General features: G+C 47.9%; 3 protein-coding genes across 6 annotated transcripts in view; 2 read left to right on the top strand and 1 right to left on the bottom strand.

The window, feature by feature from the left end:
• Positions 1–233: 233 nt before the first annotated feature.
• Positions 234–8,602, top strand: LOC121849786 (merlin-like). Its single transcript, XM_042338776.1, has 10 exons — positions 234–385; positions 602–739; positions 928–1,002; positions 1,287–1,400; positions 1,572–1,694; positions 2,924–3,141; positions 3,552–3,654; positions 3,838–3,965; positions 4,068–4,212; positions 6,675–8,602. The coding sequence occupies exons 1-10, from the start codon at positions 290–292 to the stop codon at positions 6,729–6,731; spliced, it is 1,197 nt and encodes a 398-aa protein (XP_042194710.1). The 5' UTR covers positions 234–289; the 3' UTR covers positions 6,732–8,602.
• A 601-nt stretch (positions 8,603–9,203) lies between these two features.
• On the bottom strand, positions 9,204–13,924 carry sbds (SBDS ribosome maturation factor). Its single transcript, XM_042338851.1, has 5 exons — positions 13,732–13,924; positions 11,726–11,855; positions 10,442–10,642; positions 9,997–10,161; positions 9,204–9,369 (listed from the first exon to the last, which is right to left on the bottom strand). The coding sequence occupies exons 1-5, from the start codon at positions 13,857–13,859 to the stop codon at positions 9,241–9,243; spliced, it is 753 nt and encodes a 250-aa protein (XP_042194785.1). The 5' UTR covers positions 13,860–13,924; the 3' UTR covers positions 9,204–9,240.
• A 1,478-nt stretch (positions 13,925–15,402) lies between these two features.
• Positions 15,403–22,250, top strand: part of tyw1 (tRNA-yW synthesizing protein 1 homolog (S. cerevisiae)) — a 45,815-nt gene continuing 38,967 nt past the window's right edge. For 3 of the 4 annotated variants that reach the window (XR_006085325.1, XR_006085324.1, XM_042338642.1), the window contains exons 1-6: positions 15,403–15,529; positions 16,475–16,614; positions 18,161–18,292; positions 19,033–19,134; positions 20,819–21,013; positions 21,663–21,953. Coding sequence is in view for 2 of the 4 variants with exons in the window: in XM_042338642.1 (XP_042194576.1) it covers positions 15,418–15,529; positions 16,475–16,614; positions 18,161–18,292; positions 19,033–19,134; positions 20,819–21,013; positions 21,663–21,953 (972 nt within the window). In the remaining 2 variants the exon portion in view is untranslated. The remainder of the gene's footprint in view (positions 15,530–16,474; positions 16,615–18,160; positions 18,293–19,032; positions 19,135–20,818; positions 21,014–21,662; positions 21,954–22,250) is intronic. The other variant, XM_042338643.1, reaches the window with a different exon arrangement.

Raw genomic sequence — 22,250 nt, 5'->3', positions numbered from 1 at the left:
ATATAGCTTCGCAGAGCGCTTGGCAGTGGCGGAGCACGACGCTGAGCTGGGGGGAGTGGGAGGAGCGACCGTAGAGTACGGTCAACGAGGAAGGTCTTCAGGAGCGACCTGAAGATGGGGGGGAGGAAGGGGCAAGGAGGAGGGATAGAGAAAGAGTGTTCCAGAGTAGTGGCTGAAAGTGCGGCCACCATACCGTAAGCATAATAACACACAATTATGAAGCAGGAGTGCGACCTACTCTTGCACAAATCTGCTTTATGTACCACCTGGACCTGTCTGTCTGACACTAATGGTCGCTTGTTGTGACAGGGACGAGGCTGAGATGGAATATTTGAAGATCGCCCAAGACCTGGAGATGTATGGAGTAAACTATTTTCCAATCACAGTAAGTTTTCTTTGTCTCTAGTGATGTTTCTTAGATGGGCAGTGCTTGCTGTACATCGCTGTAACAATACGCAAAGGCCCGCACTGGGATGGTGGGGAAGGGGATCTGATGAGGTGAAGTGGGAGGTAAACATGAGGCTTCCAGCTCCTCATGTCTCTGCTGTCTGGAGGTGTGAACGAAAGCTCAGTGACCTCTAATGTTGTCTCTCTTTAACAGCAAAATAAAAAGGACACAGACTTGCTCCTGGGGGTGGATGCCCTGGGCCTCCACATCTACACCCCTGATAACAGACTCTCCTCCAGGAAATCTTTTGCGTGGAGCGGGATTAGGAACATTTCATACAGCGAAAAAGAGGTAATGACGTGTAGCTTTCCCCTTCCTTTTGGTTCAGCAGATGCGAAAGTGCCTGCGGTGTATTGTTCTGGCGCCCAATTCACTTTGTTTCCCTTCAGCATTGTGTTGTGCTATGATATTGTTGGTTTGCTTGTTCCTCACTGGGCTCCGGAAATCAAACCTACCGTCATTTCCTCTACTCCCTGCAGTTTACCATCAAGCCCTTGGACAAAAAGACCGAAGTTTTCAAGTTCTACTCCTCACAGCTGCGAGTGAACAAGCTGGTAGGTTTACGTGCGCTTGTGACTTGCGACCTGCAGCAACCAATGTCTTGGGGTCTGAGCTCAGACAGCAAGTGGTGACAAGCCATTTGATCACTCGGGGGCAGTAGCTCCCATCCTCTCTTCATGCGAATGTAACAATCGTCCGATACAGAGATTACACCCAGCCCTTTGTAACTTCTGCAGCTGTGGAAAATGTCCTCCACATGCGCTCTATGAAAGGTACAACAACAAGGGTCCTTTGATGCCCTGGGACAATCTAACAAGCTGATTTTCCTGGTTTCCAGATCTTGCAGTTGTGTATCGGTAACCACGACCTGTTTATGAGGAGGAGGAAAGTGGATTCCATCGAGGTGCAGCAGATGAAAGCTCAGGCCAGAGAGGAGAAGGCCAGGAAGAAGGTGACTGACTGACTGACTTGCTGGGCCTGTGTCATTGTGCCGGTTCTTACTATTGACGCTGCACCCGTGTTCCCCACGTTGTCGTGAACCTTTCCGGGACGCTACCCTGCGTGAGGGGCGCCCTATAAATGCAAGTTGTTGTTGCTGAAAGCTACAGTGTTCTCTTTTCAGATGGAGCGTCAGAGGCTGGCCAGAGAGAAGCAGCTGAGAGAGGAGGCTGAGCGAGCGAAGGAGGACCTGGAGAGACGCCTCTACCAGCTGCAGGACGAGTCCAGGCTGGCGAATGAGGCGCTGGTGAGATCCCGAGTGAAGATTGCGATCTGTGATGTTTTGCTGTCAGTGTATAAGTCAGCCAAGGGGAGCAGTGGTGTTTGCCTGCGGAACTGCACTACCTGGCACTGACCTCCAACCAGATACTGCAATAGGGCGAGTGATGTAAATATCAGCTACAGTAATAGATATGGTGTCAGCGTGGGTATGGGTGTGGCTCGGTTGGCATCACTCTTGCCTCTTGAGTCAGGAGGATGGGAGGTTTGAGGGCACAGACACTCCAGGGAGGTTGCTGCCATCCTTCAGATGTGATGTTAATCTGAGCTGTCTGCCCGTTAGAGTGAACATGTAAGATCTCGATACTATTGGAAAAGAGAAGCGAGTTTCTTCTGGCTTTCTGGCTAACTGATTCACATGAATTCATAAGTAATTCTGTATATAATTAATGAGTCATGGCTGTTTTGGGGACCTTTCTGTATATAAATGCCAACAAAGAACAGTCCTTGCACTCGACAGGAATTGCTTGTGAAGCACTTTGAGACATAAGATAAGATAAGAGGATAAGCTGCAGTAGAAAGGTGAGCTTTTGCCCACAAAATGCAGGTACTTCACTTTACAGTATATTCTGTGAAGTGCTTTGAGGTGTCTGAACAATGTGATGAGGCGCTATATCAAGTGCATGGATTAGTATTATCATAACCTCTCTCTGTCTGTCTCTTTGTATGTTTAGCTCTGTCTCTCCCTATCTCTCTGTCTCTCCCTACCTCTCTGTCTCTTGCTGCGTCTCTGTCTCGCTCTGTGTCTCTGACTCTCTCTCTCTCTTTCTCTCTCTCCGTCTCTGTGTGTGTGTGTGTGTCTGTCTGTCTGTCTGTCTCTCTCTCTCTCTCTCTCTATCTCTGTCTGTCTGCCTCTCTCTGTCTGTCTCACTCTCTTTTCGCTGTCTGTCTCTCTCCCTCTGTCTTTCTCCCTGTTTCTCTCTCCCTCTCTCTTTCCTCCTCTGTCTGTGTCTCTCCCTCTGTCTGTCTGGTCTGTCTGTGTCTGTCTGTCTGTCGTCTGTCTGTCTGTCTGTCTGTCTGTCTGTCTGTCTGTCTGTCCGTCTCTGGTCTGTCCCTGTCTGTCCCTCTGTCTGTCCCTCTGTCTCTCCCTCTGTCTCTCTCTGTCTGTCTCTCCTGTTGTCTGTCTCTCCCGCTGTCTGTCTCCCTCTCTTTTTGTGTCTCTTGCTGTGTCTAACACTCTTTCTCCTTCACTTTCAGATCCGATCGGAGGAGACGGCTGATCTCTTGGCGGAGAAGGCCCAGATTGCAGAGGAGGAGGCTAAACTGCTGGCCCAGAAAGCAGCGGAGGCTGAGCAGGAGAGGCAGCGGCTGGAGGTGACGGCCCTGAAGACTAAAGAGGAGAAGCGGCTGATGGAGCAAAAGATGCGAGAGGCTGAGCTGATTGCTGTCAAGTTAGTGGAGGAGTCGGAAAGGAGGTAGGTCTTCATTACTCTCACAAGATTGTAATGTGTGGAGTAAATGGTAGCAAAAGGGATTGTGCTAAAGGTAGTTTTATTAAAGATGGGCAGTACTTCAGTGCCCTGGGACGTCTTTCTGATGTGAAGAGCGCTATACAAGTGTAATTTGTTGTTGTTGTCGCTGGGTTCTAAATACAGTGAGCCTTTTTGTCAGTGTCACTGTAACAATGTGGACACAGAGGCTTAGAGACCATAATTGCAGATTGATTTCATGGTTTAGAGAGAGCTGGATCATTAAGAGAGGTGGAGAACTGGCAGACAGAGGAACAGATCGATAGAGATGCCAATGAACTAATAAAATAGCTGAGTGGGTGCGACGGGCTGAATGGCTTCTGTGTGTAATGAGTTGCTAAACGTTCTCACTTTAGGTCCAAGGAAGCTGATCAGCTGAAGCAGGACCTGAACGAGGCTCGAGAGGCCGAGCGCAGAGCCAAACAGCGGCTGCTGGAGATCACCAAGCCCACTTACCCAGTATGTCCAAACCTCAGTGCAGAGATCGATCATGTCAGCGCTCTTCCCCTTGTGCTTTCCGAGTACCTCAAGTGTTTGGTGTTAACCCCAGCGTCTCCTTGGGCTGAATGTTGTGACTGTTGCTAATTACTATGTCATGCTGGGTTTGAAATGCCACAATGGTGCTGTGTGTGTCTTCTCCAGCTGATTGCCTCTTACTCAGCTCATCCGCCAGCTGATGTTGGAGATCTGAACCTGGAAACGGGATCGTTCAAGTTTGAATTTAAGGACTCGGATATGAAGCGGCTTTCCATGGAGATTGAGCGGGAACGGTACGCAGGCTTGTTTCGCTCCACTGAGAAGCTCGGTCTTGTCGCTTGCGGTCGTACGTACTCAGTATATGACCATCTGTGTGTCTGTGTCTCTCTCCGCAGCGTGGAGTACATGGAAAAGAGCAAACGGCTGCAGGAACAGCTGAAGGAGCTGAAGACTGAGATTGAGACCCTGAAGCTGGAGGAGCAGCACGGAGGTCTGCCAGGCCCAACCAGCACAGCTCTGCACTTCCCACCACTTGGCAACGTGAGTGTCCCAGGCCGGGTCGGGGTGTGGGGAGGGAATGGGATGGTTAATAACAATGTCTCACTGTTTTCTTCCAAGCCTGTGGGGGGTGGGGGTGGGGGGTGCTGCCTCTGTTAGGGTGGGTGAGTGAGTGGGGCAGGGGATTACACTGGCACGCTAATCACTGCCTGGCACATGCAGAGACCTGGACCAAGATTTGCGGGAAGTGTCGAGTGACGGAGAAGACAAAGGTATTGAGTTATTGGCAGGTATCCTCACTTTACTAGCACTGACTCTATAAACCAGGGTGGTGAATATTCACACTGTATATTTTGTGAAGTAACTTGTATAAAGCCTCAACTTGCAATAGTTTAATAAGATATTTCAGATGTGTGTTCTCTTCCCTACTCTCTGGGAAAGTGTGTAACTGCAAGTGTTTGTTGCACTAACTAGGCTGGAAGTCACGAGGCTGAGATTATCTACATTTGAGTGCCCGCAGTGGGCTGCAATGCCATCGAGACCGAGGTGAATAGCCCAGCTCTATGGTGTGCTCTATGTGGTGTCATGAGTGGCTGCTTTGCAGGGTGCTTTCAGGGGTGGTGTAGGGCGCTTTGGTCACTCAATCCACAATTGTTTGTGGGACATTGCTGTGCGCAATTGGCTGCTGCGTTTCGCCCACAAAATATATAGTCAATTCACTTTACAGTATACAAAAGGCAAAGTACATCAGATGCTGGAAATCTGAAATAAAACTGTTTGCAACATTATTTATGGACTGCAATTCCACAACATAACAATATACCTGTGGTAAGATAGTCAGATTTAGGAGAAATGTTACAAATTAAAATGCTTTTGAAATACAGATGTTTTGTAACCTACGGCACCTTTTCATACTATAAATGTAGTCATTGGTGCTCATTGCAGTGCAGCCGAACAGTAGGTCTCCTTGGCCCACAAAATACACAGTCACTACACTTTACAATATATTCTGTGAAGTGCTTTGAGAAGTCTTGGAAGACGTGATAAGGCGCGATATCAAATGCAAGGATTATTATATTATTATTGGCTCAGGTAACTGGACAATCAACCCTGATCAGCCAGTGTTTGTATGGTGAGTTTCTTCCTGTTCTTCTCTCTTTGTCTGGGTGAATGGCTTGGGGGGCACGGGAGGGGCTGTGGGCCTGATGTTAGAGGTGCCTCAGCCATCTGATCGGGGACAGATGACCAGACACTCTGCGCGGGGTGACTGTTCTTCAGATACCTGGCACCTCTCTCTCTCTGGCCGACCTCTCCTGACTCGGCTGCTGGGGTTTCTTTCAGTTTGGGGTCTGCAGCTTCCGCAGGTGGCTTTGTTTTTATACTAAGTTGGAGCATAAGAACATAAGAATTAGGAGCAGGAGTAGGCCATTCGGCCCCTCGAGCCTGTGCCCCGCCATTTGATAAGATCATAGCTGATCTTCAGACCTAACTCTAATTACCTGCTCTATCCCCATATTCCCTCTATGTTTTAAAAAATCTTTCAGTCTCAGCCTTGAAGATGTTCAAGGACTGAGCATCTACAGCCCTCTGGGGTAGTGAATTCCATAAGTTCACTGCCCTCTGAGTGAAGAAATGTTTCCTCAAATCTATTCTAAAAGGCTGACCCTTCATTTTATAGACTCTCCTACCGGGGAAACAGACCCTCAGTGTCTACTTTATCAGCCCTTTAAGAATCTTATATGTTTCAATAAGATCTCCCCTAATTCTTCTGTACTCTAGAGAATACAGCCCCAGTTTATTCAGCCTATCCTCACAGGTCAGTCCCCTCATCCCAGGAACTAACCGAGTGAATCTACGCTGCACCCCCTCGAGGGCAAGTATGTCCTTTTATAAATAAGGAGACCAATACTGCACACAATACTCTCGGTGCGGTCTCACCAAAGCCCTATACAGTTGCAGTGAGACTTCCCTACTCTTGTACTCTAAACCTTTTACAATGAACGCTAACTGCCGTTCACCTTCTTAGTTGCTGATGCACCTGCAAACTAACTTTTTGAGACTGGTGTACAAGGACACCCAAATCCCTCTGAACACTTACCACTATCTAATCTCTCCCCCTCTAGAAAATAATCTGTTTTTCTATTTTTTCTACCGAGGTGAATAACTTCACACTTCCCCACATTAAATTCCATCTGCCACCTACTCGCCCACTCCCCTCGCCTATCTATATCCCGTTTCAATCTTTTTGCATCGTCCTCAGAGCTCACTCCCACCGAGTTTAGTGTCATCCGCGAATTTAGATATGTTACATTCAATGTCCTCGTCTAGATTATGAGCAGTTCAGGAGCTATGTAAATACAAGTTCTTGTGACTGCAACTGAATGTGGCTGCACAGCAGGAGCTATCCGATGAGCACAAGTTGGGCGCTTGGTTTCCTGCTTTACTGTTGACAATGTGAAACTCTGTGTAACCACCTTTACTTCTTTCCCCCTCTCGTTCTGCAGCTGAATTTACAGAGTGTAGCTGCAAAAACACAAGTGGCCTTCCTGGAGGAGCTGTGATGTGTAGTGCTGTGACGTGGGGTTGCCTGCAAGTCAATGTCATTCATTCCTTTAGCGACTACCTTTCTCAGCGTCGTTCAGGCACAAGAGAGGAGCAGGCCCTGTGGGTGCCAGTGCTGTGACTGACTGGCTGGTGCTGTGTAAATATTCCCCATTTGGACTTACAGCAGCTCCATGGCAATGCTTCCACATTACAGTCACTGAGCAAACTCAACACTAAGTGGGAGATTTATCCCAGTAGAAATTCGAAATAAGACACTTTTTCGTGCTTTGTTGATAAGTGTTTATAAGGCGATGTGAAGTTACTTCAATCCCTGAAGGACAACGTCTCCGAGCTGCTCATTGACAGTATTAAACAGAGGCATGCAGAGCCTGCTCATCGCTGCTAATAGCCGGGGCTGTCAGTGGTGCTGCTCCTCACCCCTGTGCTTTCACTGCTCTTCATGCCACTGACGTTCAGCTCATGCTGCGGCGCTAATTGTTTTAACATAACACAACTCGCCTCTACTGCCGTGTCCCTAAGACGTCAACTGACAGAGTTTAATCAAGGTAATATTTTATATTTTAACCTTTATTTGAAAGATGGGATGGAATTCCCGGGTACCCAAACACCTCCCAGAGCTGCTGGGGTTGATGTGCACGACTTGTGATGCCTTATAAACTAAACAACATTTACCACAAATTAGACCCTTTTAAGCTCTATTAGTTGCATTAGTATTAAGTACTGAGTATTATATCCAGTACATATCTTGTTTATGTTGTCTAGTAAACTAGTTTTTAAGATCCTGATTTTGTTTATAGTGTTCTATCAAACATATCAACAAGGGAATGCCCAATAAACTGCTGCCTCAAGGCAGATTAGGGTTCACACCCTTCCTATCACCGAAGCCTTATACTATGAGATTATACAGTTCACATGTGTGCCTAGTAACCAGGTTTATTACACTGCCTGAGGGCATAGTGCTGGCCAAGTACATCTTAACTTGGATAAGGAGTAGAGGCAGTAACTGAGCGTGGTATACACTGACATGAAACCAGTGACTCAGACTCACTACATCACCGTGTTCTCTATTGGAGGTTTCTCACAAAGGCTCTCGCAGTGTAAATTGTTGTCAAATTATAAAACATTTGTACTGCCAATAAGATGCAATTCACAAAGAGCTGAGATGCCTGGACACAATACTGCCGGAATGGTCAAATACTTTCTAGTTTAGGGTAGAACTAAACTAAGTTCTCTCTCTGAGCTGTGAGGGCGGTTCTGTTAGTGTACATTGTAATGTAAAATTCATGGTTATGACAGAAAGCACAGCCTGTTGTTCTATCATTTTTCTGACCTTTTAAGGAAGCAGTGAGATCTCAGAGGCCGACTTTAACGTTAGCTCCTGGCTTGTGAATTCCTGACTATAGCCAGCTACACACCAGTGCAGTTCTGATTGACTGAACAATGTAAAATGTTCTGTCAGTGCCAAACAACCAAAGGGTGTGTATTAAACCAAACCTTTGTAATAACTTATAAATAAACCTTTTAGATAAAATTACTAGTTATTACTGACTTACATTTCTTGGCCAGATTAACTCTATTTTGCTTTACTTTATAAAAAAATCCATTATTTATTTTTGGTTATCTACTGCCTAATTAGTGCTTATACTGTGCAGGTGCACCAAGGCAATTGGGGTTCCTTGTTATTTATTTAACAACTTTCTTGGTTAGGGTGCACTAGTAGCTTTATTCTTTATTTCATGTAGTGGGGAATTGATACGAAACTCCTTACACCTGTATCAGGGAGTAAGCCTATTTACTGTAAATTCATAATGCAATTTTGTATTTCCATTCTGTTCAATAAAATGTTTCTCATCTTAACTCTGTTGCGTTTGGATATTGATCACCTGGCTATTTTTTTCCTCAATCTAATTGAGTAATATCCGTTGATTATTAATATTATTATTAATATCCTTCCCTCCCCTCACCCTGACCATTTGCCCCCTGCTCGGGTCATGACCCAACTGTGCAGCGCCTTGGGACGTCCTCCTGACGTGAAAGGCGCTTTATAAATGGAATCTTGTTGTTGTTGTTGTTGTTATCCTGAATGATACAGATCCACGTGCACAGGTACAGACACATCCAGACCTAGAGGTAGAGGAGAGGAACAAGGCTAATCCAGTGTTTAAGGGATAAGCTACGAGGAACGACTAGATATGGAAGGGCTTTTCAATCTTAATAGATACTGTACAACAGGAAAGGTAAATAAACTGTGACAGCAGGACAAGAGCGGAGAGTGCTGGGTGTAAAGTACACTTGGAAGCATTTTTTACCTAGAGAGCTAGAACAGATTACCAGGAAGAGTGGTTGCGGCTGGGACTCTGGACTTGTTTAAGAATGAGTAATGAAGTAACAGGCAGATGGTCAGGAGGCTATGGTGAAAGTCGTTGCACACTTATTGGCAGAACTCATTTTTAAATTATCCACATTTATTGTTGCTTTAAATAGTTTATTCTGTTAACAAACAGTTCATTCCAGCTTCTCATCTCCCTCTTCCACCTCCTTTAAGCTGAGAACCTCCAGAGAGCCTTTCCCCTTCGTTTCCCGACTGATCAAATCGTCCATTTCCCTGAAGCAGCCGGGGTCAATCAATGCAACCTGCAATAATAAGGGTAGCCACAGCTCAGCTCTACTCCATCTAAACACCCAGGCACTGCGGAGATTTCAGATACCACAAACCCTTGTTCCTTCCACACTCCTCTGCCTTACACCTTTTCTCCCTTCCAAAAAGTTTCTAAATGCTTATCTCTTTGGCTGTACTTTTGATTCCCCCCCCTGCCAATAAAGCACTTTTTATTCAGCTTCTTGTTTGTTCAAATCTGTTAACAAGGGAAATTTTAGGACGAGGTTAAGACTATTTGACCCAGTAATCCTCCTCTTCATTACACTGTCTGCATTCCCTCTTTCTCCAGAAATGCATCTAGTTACAACCAATAGCAGGTACTCGAATAAACTTTGTGGTACCGGGTTCCACACTGTTGTGTGAAGTGCGCCTGACTTTCTGATTTCCTCCCCATCCTGTCCCTCACTATCTGGACCAATGGCCCTGATTCCGCTCACAATGTGTAACAATCCATCAGGTTTTCCCATGGGAACAAGCCCAATGTCCTAACTTTCCCTCCAAGCTTTCATTGCTGAATCTCATGGCAATATTGCCCATTGCCCACTCCCCCACCCCCAATCATTGGCAAACGCTAGTTATGTTGGTGTCTGGCTGCAGCTTACAATTTCTAGCTCGGTGGAAAATTCTTCGCTCTCGGTGACTTTGATGAGGGGTTTCAGCTTCTCTTTGAGGCGCTTCCCTTCTTTGGGTGGGAGTCGGAGCCGCAGCCTCATGTGAGCGCGTTCGATCTGCATAGTCTCCTTCAGCAGTCGGATTACCTCCAGCGCCTGTTGGGAAAGGAAAGGTTATTCCAGAAGTGTAGACGGGAAAGGAAGCGTATTATTCCAGAAATAGTGATGGTAAAAAGCTGAGCTTGAAATATTCCTGACTTCCTCTAACTTGCACTCGGCTCAATGTCGCTGTGAAAGTTACTGACGATAGTATCTATATTGAAGCTGCCCAACTCCACCTCCAGGTATTTCAGCTGCCAACACATCACCTTCCGCAAACAGATGTACTGTGATCTGGTGTGAATCTGTCCCTCCCATTTGCTGCGGGGGAACCTGCCTGCTGCTTTGTGCCCTTGGTGGCTTTAACCGAGTAGTGGATGTCCTTCATGGCTCGTTCAATCAGGTTGACTGTGTACGGCCGCTTTGTCTCGGGATTGACGCACTTCTCGGCCACGATAGTTGCTATGTCTCGGAACATCTGCTCCAGCTGTGCATGTCGCTCCTTGTCGGACACTTGTAACTCGCCTTTCGCCAGAATCTGGGAACAGAGTTCATATTTGAAATTAAATAACAGGTTTGAAGGGATAATAAATACTACTGGGCTGAGAGACATTTCTGAATCTTATAAAAAGGAGGTACGTGTAGCTTTACCAGACCTACACACAGAAACAGCCCTACAGAAACAGGCTGCAGCATCAGATGTCTTTTGAAAACAAAATAACTTTTTTTAATATAAGAATTTTTAACCAAGATTCAACCTGAGACAGAATTGTGTACATTCCTTATTTACAGCTGTTGTATATCATTGTGATAGGCTTCTTTATTTCTCTTCAGTCTCTTTGATTTCATTCCTTCTCAAATTCCCATCTTACTGCCTTCCCAACAAGCTGTTTGTTAAACGAGTCCCAGCTCCTACCACCCCCCCGTTATCCGTGATGTTTGTGATGTCACAACAATAATACTCCAAAAACAACAAAGTCCTTTTCTGGGCCACTAGCAACCAAACTGAGAGTCTCCTGTCCGTGTCAGAATTTGATTGGAATGACACTGATCACCTCTGGCTATTTCTCAGTGGACAGCAAACAGATAGAATAATGGCAGGAATGAGTGTGGTAATATTGTTGTACAAAATTCATAATAGGTCTCTGTAGCCATCTCCAAAAGCAGGACACATTGAAACTGAAATCAACTTTGTTGATCTTTGTTCTCAAGTGGAGCTATGCTGTCTGCTGGCATCTGTGACTTCACAAGGACAACAATATTTTTCATTTGATTAGCTGGCCACTTATTGAATTGAACCTCTGTTGTAACAAAATGGTGAGTTGTATCTGCTCTCACACCCGTTCCCCACGTTATACACTGTGGACCTGAGCTGACCATTCTCGTCCCGTATCCACAACCTCGCTTCTGACCAGCATTGTATGTTTGTTCCAGTTAACACAATCTCTTAGTTCCTCATCTGCAACCCGATTATTTTACACACTGAGCCAACCTGTTCTCCTTCATAGATGGGAGCTCCTACAGGCTAGATATTTTCCAAATTAAAACTTGTCAGTTCATTTATTCCAGAGCTTCCCAAGTAATGAGTCACGTTTTAGAAGACAATGTGTCTCACACAGACCTGCTTGCAGACTTCAGTCTGGTTATCCACTCCAAACGCTTTGACATAATCCTCCTTCTTTGCCACTTGTCCCTTTGATACATTAGTAAACACTGTGTGTGTCTGCAGGACCTCGTCCAGGTCCTTCTCGCTGTAAATACAAGAAGCAATATTCAAAACCGCTCCATTCATAAGGACAGAATGTACAACAAATATACAGTCAATTCACTTCACAGCATATTCTGTGAAGCGCTTTGAGACGTTGAGAAGATGTGAAAAGCGCTATATCAAATGCAAGGATTATTATGACTCTTACATTATACAACAAGGATGGAAAATTCACTTGTATCAATCGCCACCAGAGACTTCGCCCTGTCACCGCACCCTGTGAAAAACTTTCTACCATTATCTGAGGTCTGACTGTTGCCGCTTTTAAACCTAACCCACGTTTGTGTAGTGCTGACAGGCCATGCTCAGTTCCCCTCAGAGTGCTCCTCTTTCCATTAATTTGTAGTTCATTAATCTCCACTAATCATTTGCTACACCACATATACTTATATTGTCAATGTAATATTCAACACGTTCCCTGTGTCCGCACTGAAACAAGGGTAAAGACGACTCTTTGGCCTACTGGATCCCATCCTTCCCGAATCCTCACCTCTCATTACAGCATCAAGCTGTTCCTTAATGTCTTAGCTTCTACCATTCTTCCTGATAACCTGCTGTAACCGTTGATCGCCCTCTGAGTAAAAAAAAACACTTCTGATTCCCCGAACCAAATGGCACACAGTCAAGAGTCAAGTGGGCTCGGGCGGTTTCCTCCCTCAGGCTCGGGCTCTCCCCTCTTCAGTGAGCGACCGGAGGAAGTCTCACACAGTGTAAGTCGATTGAGGATTGAGTCGTGTAAGATTGGTACTGATTGGGGGAGTGGATGGCGCTTTGCCTTTCCCAGGCCTGGTGCCCACACAGCCCGGGTGTGAGTTCACAAAGCGGCTGACTCCAGCCTCAGACGCTAACCAGCACCACGAGCTTCCTGACGCGGGTTGGGAGGAGGTGAAAATATGGCCAGGGAGCGATGCATCGCTCCCTGGCCATATTTTCACCTCCTCCCAACCCGCGTCAGGAAGCTCGTGGTGCTGGTTAGCGTCTGATAACCATTGTTGTCACATTGCCGCTGAGTTCCCACAGTTGGCATTTTGACTCGTGGAGTCCTGTAGCTCAGTGGTTAGAGCAGTCGCTTTGCAAGCGAGAGACCGGAGTTCAATTCCAGGCAGAGGGCGAAACCTTGGGCAAGTTTCCTTACTCCACACAGAGCCTAATAATAATCCCTCCAAAACCAAAAACAATAATAAATTGGTCATTTTCAATCTACGACTGTTTGTGGGACATTGCTGTGCGCAATTGGCTGCCGCGTTCGCCCACAATTTACTTTACAGTATATTCTGTGAAGCGCTTTGGGACGTCGAGAAAACATGAAAAGCCCTATATCAAATGCGAGGATTATTATTATTATTTGCAGTCATTAATACTTAATACTTTATACTTATTAATATTAGTCATTAATAAGGAATCCTGTTGTGAATGGCCACAGTGTGGAGCGCGGGGCGGTATTGTACGTAAACAGGGTGCGTGTGCGGCGTGTGCGCGCGCGTGTGTATAAGCCGCCCAGCCCAGCGCGTGAGTGTCACCCACAGTCACTACATCGAGCGCTCACTACACGTGAGTAGCTTCAGCCAGGCACGCGCGCTGCCACACGGCTACACGTACCGTACGCGTACATACACGCCGGCTACACACAACAACAACAACTTGCATTTATATAGTGCTCCGGGACAGGGCGGCGCCCGGAGAGTACACGCCACCACACACACAGTTAATGACGTGTCGCTGTTACATAACCATCCGTGTCAATCCATGGAACACACATGTATGTGCATGTACATCAGCTCCATGTGTATCTGGGGGGTGGGGTCGGGGTCGGGCCTGAAGCCGGGGGCTGGGGTGGCGGCGGGGCCCGGGGTACTCACGCTCCGCTCCGCCAGCTCAGCACCTTGTTGCGGTAACACGCGATCTCGAAGCGCAGCCCCGCCCTCCTCATGCGGACAATCGCCACGTTCGTCAGGCGGATCTGGTTCGTGGGGGTGAAGATAGACATGGCCCCGGCTTCAGGCCCCTCTCCCCGGCCTCCCGCTGGCCCCTCTCCCCGGCTTCAGGCCCCTCTCCCCGGCCTCCCGCTGGCCCCTCTCCCCGGCCTCCCGCTGGCCCCCTCCCCGGCTTCAGGCCCCTCTCCCCGGCTCCGCTGGCCCTCTCCCCGCTCAGGCCCCTCTCCCCGGCCTCCCGCTGGCCCCTCTCCCCGGCTTCAGGCCCCTCTCCCCGGCCTCCCGCTGGCCCCTCTCCCCGGCTTCAGGCCCCTCTCCCCGGCCTCCCGCTGGCCCCTCTCCCCGGCCTCCCGCTGGCCCCTCTCCCCGGCTTCAGGTCTCTCTCTCTGAACTCGCCGGCGCTTCAGTTCCTCCTGAGCCGCGACTCCTCGGCAGCGGCCGCTCCCCGTGACTGTGACTGACTGACTGCCGGAGGGGGGGTTGGGGTCAGGGGTCACCCGGGGGGGGGGGTCAGGGGTCACTCTGTTTGATTGTTGGTGTTTATTTGGAGTTCTCTCCGCTCTTCATTGTCTCTTCACTTGTGGATTGTCCTCACTCTCCGCTCTCAAATCTTTGTGTCTGTCACTCCCCCCACCCCCCGTCTGTCACTCCCCCCCCGTCTGTCACCCCCCCGTCACCCCCCCCGTCTGTCACTCCCCCCCCCGTCACCCCCCCGTCTGTCACTCCCCCCCCGTCACCCCCCCCCCGTCTGTCACTCCCCCCCGTCACCCCCCCCCCCCGTCTGTCACTCCCCCCCGTCTGTCACTCCCCCCCGTCACCCCCCCGTCTGTCACTCCCCCCCGTCTGTCACTCCCCCCCCGTCACCCCCCCCCCGTCTGTCACCCCCCCGTCTGTCACTCCCCCCGTCACTCCCCCCCCCGTCTGTCACTCCACACCCCGTGGAGATCTCTCCACTGTCACTCTCTCTCTCCACTGTCACTCTCTCTCTCCACTGTCACTCTCTCTCTCTCTCCACTGTCACTCTCTCTCACTGTCTCTCTCATTGTCTCTCTCTCACTGTCACTCTCTCTCTCATTGTCAAACTCTCTGTCACTCTCACTGTCTCTCACTGTCATACTCTCTCACTATCTCTGTCACTCTCTTGCTCTCTGTCACTCTCTCACTGTCACTCTCTCTCACTGTCACTCATTGTCACTCTCTGTCACCTCTCACTGTCACTCTCTCACTATCTCTGTCACTCTCTTGCTCTCTGTCACTCTCTCACTGTCATACTCTCTCACTGTCACTCATTGTCACTGTCACTCTCTGTCACCTCTCACTGTCACTCTCTCACTGTCTCTCACTGTCACTCTCTCTCACTGTCACTCTCTCACTGTCATACTCTCTCACTGTCACTCATTGTCACTGTCACTCTCTGTCACCTCTCACTGTCACTCTCTCACTGTCTCTCACTGTCACTCTCTCTCACTGTCACTCTCTCTCACTGTCACTCATTGTCACTCTCTCTCTCTCTCACTGTCACTCTCTCACTGTGCGCCTGTGACAGGGCGGAGCTGAGGCGGCGCATGCGCTGTGCTGGCGGCCCTGTCAATCCCAGAGTGCTTGACGGCAGTAATGGCGGCGCTCAGGGGCCGGGGAGCGGCGGCCTGGGTCCCCCTCGGCCTGGCCCTGCTGCTCCTGCTGCTCCTGGGGCCGCGGCTGCTGGGCGCCGAGCAGCGCCGGGAGGGTAAGGGCCGAGGCCGAGCCGCAAACTAACCTCTCGGGGTTTCCGGGGCCGCGGCCTCGCTCCTCCCCGAGGCCGAGACCGAGGCCGCGGCGCAGGCGCGCTGGGCCGAGCGCGTGTGTTGGTGTCGCGGGAGAGGGCGGGAGGCGGCCCCGGGCTGTGCGCTTCCTCGGCTCAGGCCGGAACCGAGGCCCCGGGGCCTCCAGACGGTACAGAGGTCCCGTGACGTCTCCCCGTCTCCAGGACAAACCCCCCAAATAAACCCGGTCCCTCACGGCTGTTGGTCAGACTTTACCGCAGGAGAACCGCCGCCAACAAACACAGGACATCAGTCGGGACCAAACATTTCATAGGGACTTGTGTCAAACTTACCGATACCGAGAACATAACGGGACTTGGGCCGACGTTCCGATTTAGGCGATTATACGATTTACACAGATCAGGACTCCCGCGAGGTTCACCGGAACTGCGCTTTACTGCTCACTGGCGCTTTCCTACAATTCCTCGTGAAGTGTTTTTTTTTGTAGATGTTTTGATGTGGTAGAGAGGATGTGTCAAAGGCCGAGTTTATCGTTGTCATTGAGCTCACTGCGGGGGGGGGCAGCCATCACTGCAACTGGTCTCATTCTCTCAATGTGTGTTGGGGTTGGGGGGGGGTCGAGGGAAGAGAATAAAATATAATCCTTACATTTGATATAGTATAGAGCCTGTCATGTTGGAAGGCTGTCTCAAAGCGCTTCACAGAATATACTGAAAATGAATTAACTGCATATTTATGAGCGAATGTAGGTGGTCCTTTCCCTGTGCTGTAAATTGATTGTAAATTGACAAACTGGGTCGTGCAATGACAGCTGTCTGGTGTTTAATGGGTTTATTTGATTTATTTTGCCTGATTATTGTATTATTATTGCTGATTTTGTTCCCTTTCTCCCCCCCCCCCCCCCCCAGACCACATCTTTGATGTTTGGAGCTCTCTGCAGAGTTACCTGTTATCGTTATGGAACTCGAGACTCTACATCTATTGCACCATCGCGGTTGCAGTAGGCATTTGGGCTGCCATCGAATTCCTAAGCAAACGTCACAAGAAGGTAAGAACCTGCGCTTACACATCACATGTTATACAGGATGAACCTCTCAAAGTGCTGAACAGATATGATGGGAAAATGGAAATAAAGGGAGAAAAGCACAATCAGAGACATTTTTAAGGGGATTTTGAGGCACAGACAGAGAGAGAGAGAGAGAGGAAGTGATAGATGAGAAGAGTGCTGTGATTCTATTGTGCCACCTCCTCCAATTCAGGATCTCAGGACTGGAATTCCTCTCCTTCCTCAATCTTTCCTTGGCTATATAATAATAATAATAATCCTTGCATTTGAAGTTTAATGTGGAGAAACGTGAAGTGATGATTTTGGGAGGAAGAATGAGGAGAGGCAATATAAGCTGATGGTACAATCTTAAAGGGGGTGAAGGGACAGAGAGACCCGAGGGTTCATACAAGTCAATCTTTGAAGGAGGTCGGACAGGAAGATAAAGCTGTGAAAAAAGCGTCCGGGATACGAGGCTTTATAAATAGGGGCATAGAATACACAAGTCAGGAAGTTATGATGAGCCTTTATATAAAACACTGGTTAGGCCTAAGGGAGAGACTGTGTTCAGTTCTGGGCCCCACACTTTAGGAAGGATGTCAAGGCATTGGAGAGGGTGCAAAGGAGATTGACCAGATTGGTACCAGGAATGAGGGGCTTCAGTGATCAGGAGAGGTAGAGAAACTCGGATTATTCTCCTTGTAGCAGAGAAGGTTAAGAGGAGACTTAATAGAAGTTTTCAGGATTACAAGGGATTGGATAGGGTGAACAGGAGAAACTATTCCCATTAGCGGTGGGTTGGGAACCCGAGAACACCAATTTAAAATAGTTGTTAAAAGAAACAGAGGGGAGGTGAGGAGAAATGTTTTCACACTGCGAGTTGTTGGGATCTGGAATGCATTGCTTGAAAGGCTGGTGGAAGCCAATTCGATAATAACTTTTAAAAGAGAAGTAGATAATTATTTGGGGAGGACAAGTTTGCAGGGCTATGGGGAGAGAGCGGGGGAGTGGGGTTGATTTGGATAGTTCTCTTTATAGAGCTGACACAGACACAATGGGCCGAATGGCCTTCTGTGCTATATAATTCTATGATATAGCACCTTATGTCTTTGATACGTCTCAAAGTGCTTCACAGATTATACTGTAAAGTGAATTGACTGTATATTTTGTGGGTGAAACACGGCAGCCAATTGCGCACAGCAGTGTCCCATAAACAGTCGTGGATTTTAAGTGACCCAATTTATTATTATTATTTTTGAAAGAATTATTACCCCTGGAAAAGCGATCCATCAATTAACTAACAACCGGGTTCCTACTTACTGCTAGGTGAACAGAAGCATGTGGAGTAAGGAAACATTTCGCCCCGTCAGTGAATGAAACCTTTCGAGGCGAGTGCTCTAACCACTGAGCTACAGGACTATATTTGTTAAACCGAGCCCTAGAGAATGTGCCTAGATCCTGCATTGATTGCAGACATTGAAGCTGAGACCGCAGAAGATTTGATGTTAAAAGAATTACAGTATACACATAACTGTGACAATTTCCTCAGCAGAATGAAGATGTGAAAAGCAGCATTGTAAAACAAGAGGTGATTGAGAATGGCCACATAGTTCATGAAGAAAAGGGAGTCCATGTTGTGGGGGTGAAGATTTTCTTTGGCTCACAGACAGGCACCGCAAAGGTACGGCAGTAATCAAGTCATTATTATTATTATCAGATCTGAAGATTCATTAAAGAGACCTCTGACTCTCAGATAGCATCTGTGAGAGGGATGATTTGAAGCCAAGCCTATGAGAGAGTAGAAGGGATGTGGACGCTGAGTGCTTGGTGATTGACTGCTGTGCGGATTAAGAGGGACGAAAGAGATAATAGCCAATGGCGGTTCAAGTCAATGGTGAAAAATTAGGAAGCGTTTGCTCTGCAACAAATTATGGGATGACATTCCCTGAACCTGGTCCTTTCTCGGTGCTGATGGCAGTCACGTCCTGTCCTGCACACATTCGCCTCTGTGTGGCAGCAGAGATGCTCGGGGGTGATTTCATTGAATAACCTCCAATCCACAACTCCTCTTGACCACTCGCTGTTTATAGTTGTAACTTTCACTGGAAATGATAGAGGAGGTGAGTACACTTACTGTGCAGTCTGTCATTGGTTTAATAGAATGCTAGAAAGTGTACAGCACAAGAGGGCCATTCAGCCCGTTGTGTCTATGCTGCTGCTAGCTCTCCCATTGGAGCTCTCCGCTCTAATTCCATTCCTTTCATGTTTACCATCCGTTTACTATTTTTCCTCAAGTAGTTATCCACTTTATTTTTAAATGAATGTTGTTACAGACTTGATATTCCACATTTGAGCAACCTGCTATTTGTAACCTCCTGCTAGTTTGCTATTTGGAAGGGTAATTGTTGAATTCTACTTCAGGGCTTTGCCAATACACTGTTGGACGCAGTAAAGCTTCTTGGTTTACCTGTGGAGGTTGTAGACCTGAAGGAGTACGATCCAGACGACAACCTTGTGGACGAGGTTAGTTATTTTGTGCTGAGGTTGGTGATGTACACAGCCCTGGAGTAGTAATCATGTGATGGAAGGTAATGGTGGAGGGCGGGGGGAAAGCAGGGAGATCGAAAGCACGGTCGAAGAGGAGGGTCTTGAGGTGGGTCTTGAAGGTGGCGAGGGAGGGGGCGAGACAGAGGGACTGCAGGATGGAGTTCTAGAGAGTAGGGGCAGAGTGGCGGAATGTCCGCCTGCCGAGAGTGGGGTGAGCGAGGCGGGGACGTGAAGCAGGCCAGAGCCTGGTGAGCAGAGTGAGCGAACAGCGTGGAAGGGATTTAGGTGGTCGCAGAGGTAGGGGAGCAAGACCATGGAGGGCTTTGAAGATGAGGACCAGGATCTTGAACTGTATCCTTTGTGAGATCGGAAACCAGTAGAGTTGGGCGAGGATGGGGGTGATAGGTTCAGAGCCTGGTGCGGGAGAGGACATCGGCTGCAGAGTTCTGGGTGATCTGCAGCCTGTGGAGGGAAGCCGACAAGCAGTGAGTTTGCATCGTCGACCCTCGATGTAATGAAGGCGTGAATGAGGGATTCGGGGGCCTGTGGTGTGAGACAGTGTCGGAGCTATACAATACTGCATTTGACTTTTGTCCGTGAAAACAAATTTCAGAATTAAATTTTATTCGGAATCGCACAGATGTTTTTTTTTAAATGTGAAAACAAACCCTGATCCCTGTGATTCTCTCCAGACTGAAATGTGGCAATTCCTTGAGGTTGTGTTTCAAACAGGAGAGCCTAGAAGCTGCAGACTCTTCACTATTCGATAACTTGGGAAAGCTGGCCTGGTTTTCAATCCTTTCAGCCCTTGATCCCGGATCAGGGAGCTGAGGTCACAGGGTGCTTGACCACTCTGGTCTCCGAGACCAGCTTCACCACGTAGGGTTTTATATTAATATTAATATTAATGATTTTTCGAGTTATCTCCTGGTGGCAGCTGTGGGTCGCCAATGCCATGAGATTCTGTTTTTAAGCCATTGGAATCTAATAACCAGGGTTATCTTTAATTCTGTGTTTATACGCACGTTGAATTGAGACAGTCCAAAAGGTCTGTCTGATCCGTTCCCGTCTCCCTCCCTGGATTAGATTTTGATGTTTTGTGCATCGGTGGCACCTGATCAGCTCTTTAATCACGTTTTAAAACATTTCCTTATAAGGTCTCGGGCTTTATTGTCTTCCAAATAGAATGAAGCCCAGTGCGATTCACACCTAATGTGTTTATAAATGCTCCGAGATGCTACCTCACGTGAAGGTCGCTATATATATATGCAAGTTGTTGTTGTTGTACTGCAGTGGCTCCTGGCAGCACTGAGTGCTCAGGTGGTGACCAGTGGGGGGGGCTCCAGTGCCATTTCCACAGCATCCATCCACAGTGTGTTCTGTGAAGCGCTTTGGGACGTCCTCTCGACGTGAAAAGCGCTATATCAAATGCAAGGATTATTATTATTATTTATAGTGCTTAAAGTCACGTAATTTGCTGCCGAACACAGTAAAGATGATGATAAGTTTGTAGTTATAACCTGCACTATACCGAACGACATTGTGCATTAATTACAAGTTTGCATAGATTGCCCCTGGATCTCCAGCCTTGTTACAAACATACACGGTGTATAAAACACTGCAATTTGCTGCTTATTTAAAACACTTTTTGCCCGCACAGATCGTCAGCAAAACCGTCTGTGTCTTCCTTCTCGCCACATACACTGACGGGAAACCGACGGAGAGCGCCGCCTGGTTCTGTAAATGGCTGGAAGAGGCGACCAATGACTTCAGATACGGCAAAAACTACCTCAAGGGCCTGAGATATGCTGTGTTTGGTTTGGGCAACTCAGCGTATGTTGGACATTACAACACTGTGAGTACTTTAATCACTCAATCCACCACTGTTTATGGGACTAATGTGTGCAATTGGCTGCCGTGTTTTGCCCACCAAATGCACAGTCACTCAATTTTACAATATATTCTGTGAAGTGCTTTGAGACCTCTCAACAACGTGATAAGGCGCTATATCAAATGCAAGGATTATTATTAGTAGTAGTAGTAGAGATATAGTACTTTGCTCAATCTGCAGATCCCTGTCTATTGAACGGATTGCCTATCACAAAGGAAGTTTCTCCCCTCCACCCACTCACTCACGTTGAGTTAAAGAAAAATTACGCCCTGATTTTCAGTGTTCACAGAGGGCGTTTGTTACACTAATTACCATTTGCTAATCGTGGGGGAATCTCCCGGCAGCAAATCCTGTGATGACAAAGTCAGAGAAATACCCGGAGAGTAAAACAGAACTACAGTTAGACTGAACCTGGTTTTATTATTATACTGTGGGACCAGCCAGGTGAGTGACAAGCCTGGTCCCTCCCGGCTCCCAGCCCCTCAGTAAAGTGTTAATAAAATGATTATTAATCATTTTGGTTTATTACTAATGTTCTAATCCAGCTGGCGTTTTGAACATGACAGCGTGAAGCGGTGACCGTTGTTTTAACCATTGCCGTCTGGCCCTGCAGGTTGGTAAACACGTGGACAAGTGGCTGTGGATGCTGAGCGCGGGGCGGGTGCTGACCCGCGGGGAGGGAGATGGCAACGTGGTGAAGAGTAAGCGGGGCAGCCTGGAGGCCGACTTCAGCGCCTGGCAAGTCAAGCTGTTGAGCAGGCTGGAGGCTCTGGGTCAAGGGGACAGGAAAGAGTGCAGCGGCAACTGCAAGAATGGGAAGTGCAAATCTAAAGGAAAAAAACATAAGGACGAATCCAGGCAGAAGGAGGCAGTGCCAAATGAGAGACTGGAGCATAGCGAAGAGGTAAATGTGTGAGATACACAAGATCCTGACCTGCACATTCCAGCACAGAAGCCCATTCAGGCTACTGTATCGGTGTGTTGCGCACTCCCCCACTGCAAAAAGGAATTGGTCACTTAATCCACGACTTTGTGGGATTGCATTTGGCTGCCACATTTCGCCCACAAAATATAAAGTCAACCCATTTAACAGTATGTTCTGTGAAGCGCTTTGAGACTGCCCAATGATGTGGTAAGGTGATATATCAAATGCAAGAATTATTATTATAATTCCCATTTAGGTGATCTTATGGTCTCAAAG

This window comes from Callorhinchus milii, unplaced genomic scaffold (genome assembly GCF_018977255.1).
Source record: "Callorhinchus milii isolate IMCB2004 unplaced genomic scaffold, IMCB_Cmil_1.0 Scaffold10, whole genome shotgun sequence".
Classification (NCBI taxonomy): Eukaryota; Metazoa; Chordata; class Chondrichthyes; order Chimaeriformes; family Callorhinchidae; genus Callorhinchus; species Callorhinchus milii.
Note: the sequence above shows the minus strand (reverse complement) of the source record. Positions and strands in the feature narration are given on the sequence as shown.